This window comes from Botrytis sinoallii, assembly GCF_014898435.1.
Source record: "Botrytis sinoallii strain Bc 23 chromosome Unknown BSIN_012, whole genome shotgun sequence".
In the NCBI taxonomy this organism is placed as follows: Eukaryota; Fungi; Ascomycota; class Leotiomycetes; order Helotiales; family Sclerotiniaceae; genus Botrytis; species Botrytis sinoallii.
The window spans coordinates 216,915-222,739 of NW_024066039.1; the positions used below are offsets into that span (position 1 = coordinate 216,915).

The 5,825-nt window shown below is 38.6% G+C and overlaps 1 protein-coding gene across 1 annotated transcript; it reads right to left on the minus strand.

Moving 5' to 3' along the window:
• Positions 1-3,376: 3,376 nt before the first annotated feature.
• Positions 3,377-5,158, minus strand: EAF02_007142 (uncharacterized protein; the record flags this gene model as incomplete). The annotated part of the gene is made up of 4 exons (XM_038903190.1): positions 3,377-3,957; positions 4,008-4,345; positions 4,401-4,879; positions 4,946-5,158. 4 exons carry the CDS (start codon positions 5,156-5,158, stop codon positions 3,377-3,379), a joined length of 1,611 nt encoding a protein of 536 aa, XP_038756669.1.
• Positions 5,159-5,825: the final 667 nt, after the last annotated feature.

Below are 5,825 nucleotides of genomic sequence, written 5' to 3' on the forward strand. Positions count from 1 at the left end.
AGCTAAGGATGAGTAATTCAAGTAAGCTGGCTTTATAACTAAGGATTGTAAGGAACTCATTTATAATTATCCATTAAAGTTTAATAATATCACTTTTACATTTAAGAGTGATAATATTCATCTTAACCAGGAAAGGCAATACGGCAATCTATAGCTTGTATCTACAGGATCCATGGATATGCATAGTATATGTAATAAGGTTCGAAAGCATACTTCTACACATGAATAGTATATTGCACAACAAGCCTGCAGAGCATACATTGCAACTATATGTCAACCCGAGGCATCTTTCGATTTATCCATAGTAGCACAGACGATCTAATCTAGCAAGGATGATATTATGGTATTAAATAAGTATATCAAATAACAAAAAGAAAACTCTGCTAGAAAACTCAAATACATACTATTTGACTTAGATTTATTTAAGATTGTTATTTTTGCTGATATCTCTTTTGCAAACAATAAGGACTATTTATTCCAAATAGGCTATATAATTATTATAATAAATAAATACAATAATACTAATATTATTCATTGATCATCTATTAAATACAAGAAAATCACATGTAATGTTTTGGCATTCGAGTTATATAAATTAGTTTAGGGATTCGATATTGATATAGTAATCACTTCTACAGTTAGCGCCATTCTCGGCAAGGAGATTTTATTAGTTTGTATATTGATTCCAAGTTATTATACAACCTATTTACGAAACTGGAAACGATTAGTGAAAGAGATTAATAATCGATATCATAGCACTATATCAATCCTACAAGTGGAGAGAGATTGTTGAAGTAATCTAGATTGATAATCCGATTAATCCGATTGATGCGATGACGAAAGGAAAGCCATATCAAGCTCTTGCTGATCTGATCAATACAAATAAGATCGATATCAAGGCAATGAAGTGAATAGAACGGGATTAAAGGAAGGGATTGATTCTGCTGATAAGAGGTTAGGGACTTTAGCCAGCAGATGAAGGATTTTTATGATTTTATGAATTTCTTTTCAGCCATTGTATTTGAAGCCATAAAAGAGAGTTCCGAGTATATAAACAAGGGAATTTACTTCAAAAGAATGATTTCAATATAATGGCTACTGTATTAAAGGTATTTAGGCGAATACAAAGGAGATTAGCTTTTTCAGTAGTGCCTATATAAGGCCTACTACTTCCCCTCATTAGCTAGCTCTTTAGATAGAATACAATACAGACATTTAGGGGCCTACTAATGATAGTGGGAACCACGTCTCCCGTATTCCTGATCTCATTATTGAACCAACACGCTGTCCCTCATTATCACAAATTATTTGTATAGAAGGTATACTAAAGAAGAAAATATTATAATTATTTAAATAAACAAAAGGGAAGACATATTAATATAAATACTTGGGATAAACGCTAAACTAAGAAAGGGATAGTATTACAATAGATTAGTAACAGGCTGTAGAATCACTGACTTATAGACTATAATAGTATTATAAGCCTCAGTGATTCAGCTACAATATACCGGGAAACATTAGGCACCCAAGGAAAGCCTTAGGTATATATATAGTATTAGTCATAGGATACTCTAGAAATCTAGAATATAGTTTCTAGGATAATAGGTTCTAGAAAAGATAGAATATAATAAGCAAGAAGGCTTTATTAGAATTAATAATATCCCAAGGGATTAAACCCTAGAACAAAAGGATAAGCTAGAATAATAGGAATCACGGAATAAGTATTATATAATCAAAAGCCAATCGACTTATCGATCAACTTGTTGGTCGACTTGTTGATTGACTTTAGAATGAAGATCTATATAAGGAATAGATTTCATTATAATATAGAGCTTTGTGCTCAAAAACAATTATTAGTTTTATTATTATAGTTATGAGAATTGCAACCAGTTATAACCTTATTGAATTCCTACTTGAAGTTTAGTCTAAACCACCTCGAGAGATCTCTAGCCACTTCCACGTGACCCTAGAGGCAGCTCCCGTAACACGATCGCAGCTGCGATTGGGTGCGATCCGTAACAGTTTTCCTTTTTCAATATATTTTTTAAAGATTTTGAAAAGATCTAGAAACTTTGATTATTTGTTATATAATTGAATAAAAATAAATGCTAATAATATAAAATCTCTTGCTTTTAGAATCATTTCCTTTAATATAATTAGCTTATTTTATATTCTAGATTATTTGTTTTGATTACTAAGGGGTATTATAGGACTATATTTCTTATTCTGATTGAATATATAAGTAGTATTAGTTGTATCTTGAGTAATAAAAGGGTTACTAAGTAAATTGAACTCTTTAACTCTTCTTCCAGAATTGATTAACTAATTGGTTAATAAAATGAGATTAGAGATTTCGAATTAAAAGTTTTCAAAAAGCAAGAAAAGGCTTGAAGGTATTGGGGTATCTAGAATAATAATAGAATAAGTGTTTGGTATAATAAAGACTTTTTCTGAAGCTTCTATTATAATTGTATTCCTAAGTGTTGATAAATTATTGAAACAATTTATATTAGGAATTATATTCTTATTTTGAAGATTTGGGGTGAAAATTTTACGCGAATTTTTGTGTGAGTTTTGTATTTAGAGTGCTGATAATAGTATTACAACAATTACTGATTAGAATCATTTAGAGGCAATTGTAATTGATTTTGTTTAATAATTATAATCTAGATCGATTGCGAAAGGATTATATTTCGAAGAAAAAGTTTCCTTTGAAATTTGTTGTATTATTGTTTGCGCAGAATTTGGGCTCATCCTAAACAGATGTTTTCAAAACGGTGGGAATGTTAATAGCAGGGCCAACCAGAAGTTATGGAGATTTGATAGTTGAGGAGACAAGTCCGCGCAATGTTCACGAGAACTGGAGAACATTCACGTATGAAAGCTGAATATTAGTAGAAAATGATACTAGAATCGAATTACTCATTCATGTATGTTGGTTTACTTGTAATTATACTAACCCTATTTTAAACCTCAATGACTTTGAAGCATTAACCTCAAAATATTAAATACTTCTCAAGTAGCATCGTGTTTGTTCATGTGCATGTTTAAAAGGGTTCCCAAAAAGTTTCCAGTAGATTCAAGAAATGTAACAGATGATTTTAAATCTATGTGGTGTTACGGCGGCGCAAGGGGAATTTTTGTCCCTATTGAGTAATGCAATTCGATCACAAAAATGTTCCTAATTTTACTCGCGTTTTTGCAATCGCGTTTTAATTTCAGTCTATATCCACGCAATACGAACATGATATTAGTTTCGATATGATCTTTACTATGCAACTAATCTTGAAAATAATTATTGGACAATATCCAGTAAGAAACCCCCTCTACCGCCCATTCCCAAAAGAGTGCTACTTAGGCTTCTTCAAACTTCCATCTACTCATCATCGTTGATGTCGATGACTGTCCTCGACCATTTGCGAGCTTGTACTTTACGCGTGAACAAGATGTCGATCTCACGGTAGGATCTATTCTTCATCTCTGGAACAAAGAGCCAAGACATAATACTGCAGAACAAGGCAGTGCCAGCCCAGATGTAGCCACTTTTGCCGCCCAGGTTCCACTTATCAGTGTTGAGCATGTAACTAGCAAGGAAGATACAAGGAATATTGACCAAGTAATAAGCACCTCGTCCAATACCGGTCGTCAGTGGTCTCAGACGAACGGAAGACGTCTCGCCAATAATGACCCATGAAGCAGGGGCAGGTCCCAAACAGAAAAGGACTGAAACGAGCAAGGCAAGTGATGCTTGTGCATTGCTAGCGGCAGTGCTCTTACCAACTGAAGCCGCAATACCAAGCGCGACTAAAAATCCAGTGGCAATGAATTGACCATAGACATAAATGGTCCGTCGGCCGAGGTATGTAGTGAGGACCCAAGAGATAACGACCATGATCAACTGGAGGGCGGAAGTGATGAGACCAAGAGCGAATGCGGTGTTGTCTGCCATGCCGGCCTCTGAATTGATGTCAGTTTGTTTCGGCATTACAAGGAATAGGTAGACTCACGTTTGAAAAAGTACACCGCCTGGTTAGCGATCAGATTACCCGTCAGATTCTGAGACGCGTATACACCACAAACAATCAAAGTGCGGTAAAGATCGGTACCTCTCCAGAGTTCAGCAAGATTGGGCTGCTTTACGCTCTTCTCGAGCTCGATTGTACGTCGCATCATTGCGACTGCGTCAGCGGGATTATCATTTGCAGAAGCGCGCCCAAGTCGTGCAATGGCCTTCTCTGCCTCGGCGAGACGACCTTTGCGTACAAGCCACCAGGGTGATTCGGGCGCAATAAAGAGTAGAATAGCGAGAGGAGTGGGAAACATCCACTGGAGTGCAATGGGAACCCTGATATGATTGTTAGTACAGACCTCCTCGATAGTATCTATGGGAGCAGACAAACCTGTACGCCGAAGAGTCTAACTTGGATTGGTAGTGGTAAGTGATACCGCCGACGATGAGTGCGCCAATGGCCCAGAACATCTGCAGCATCTGCGTCGCTGGAGCTCTCAATCTCAGTGGCACAATTTCGGAGCAATAAGCGGGTGCATTGGCGATGAAAATACCCCATGGGATGCCTTCTAAGATCTGAGATGCGAAAAACATGCCTTGGCTGTTGCCGAAATAGAAGATGAAAATGAAGGCGTTCAGAGCCATGAGACCGCCAATCGTTGCCCATCGATATCCAATCTTACTAGTAATGGGACCTGCGATGAAGACACCGATGAAGGCACCTAGTGGTCCACTACACTGGTATGCTGATTGCCATGAAGCTTCGATAATTTTCTTTCCCGTCACATCGCTCACCACACCGAAATCTCTAACGAACGCCTCTGTAGCGATGAACTGTCCCATCAGGAAAACACAGTAGGACTCCATAATCTGTCACCAAGTTAGAGAAATGATTTTCCAATCGTGGCAAGAGCCTGTCGTGGGCCAATAGCTTACAATGGTGCATGACATGACGAATGCCCACCAACTGGCGGCGGGGTAGGCTTTCACAGCCTGGAGCACCGTCATGTCATGTTCAATTTGCTCGGCATTGATGGCGCGCGCTCTGTCATCGATCTTCTCATCATGGTAAACAGGTATGTCGGCGGAGGTGGGATGTGCTTCGACTTCCGATATGGTCGGCTTTTCTTCCGTGATAGCGTTACTCATATTGTCGGTTTGTGGAAGAAACGTGAAGAAGAAAGAAAGGCAGGCGCAAGTGGGTGTCTTATGGGTTTTTAAATATTTATCCCTGCGACAACGCGCATAAAGCAGACGGAATATTGGGTCGCTCTATTATTCACCCGAAGGTGGAGAACTTGGGGAGTTTGGGGAGTTTGGGGAGTTTGGGGTGTTGGGGTGTTGGGGTGTTGGGGAAAATTCAGTGCGGGGTTGTTAGCGCCGTCCAGTGGCTTCCACTTTTCTAAGCGGAGGAATTGAATCCTTGCGGTTATGTTTGTATGGCTCGGATGGTTGGAATTATTTCTGATTGGATCCTCATTTATCATGGAACCCATCGAAACAAGCTTCCGAAAGTCGGTGGAACGGGAATTCACTGACATGTTCGAATTCGCAAAAGTCGATGGAAGGATCCCAGCGAATCAGAGAGTGAGTTCGGGCAGAGCGGATTGTATCATTGGTAAGATTACAGACACAACAGGTGTACTCTGTAGCTAATGCAGCAGGGGGGCATGGAGGCCGGTGCAGCAAATGCTGTTGGTACCCGAAATACTGAATCTCAAGTTCAAACTGCATGGTGATTGTTGTCATAATGATTGCTGTCCTGTCAGCCTGTATAATAAAGCACCAGTGGAGCAGGTTCTTGAGATGATGCCCA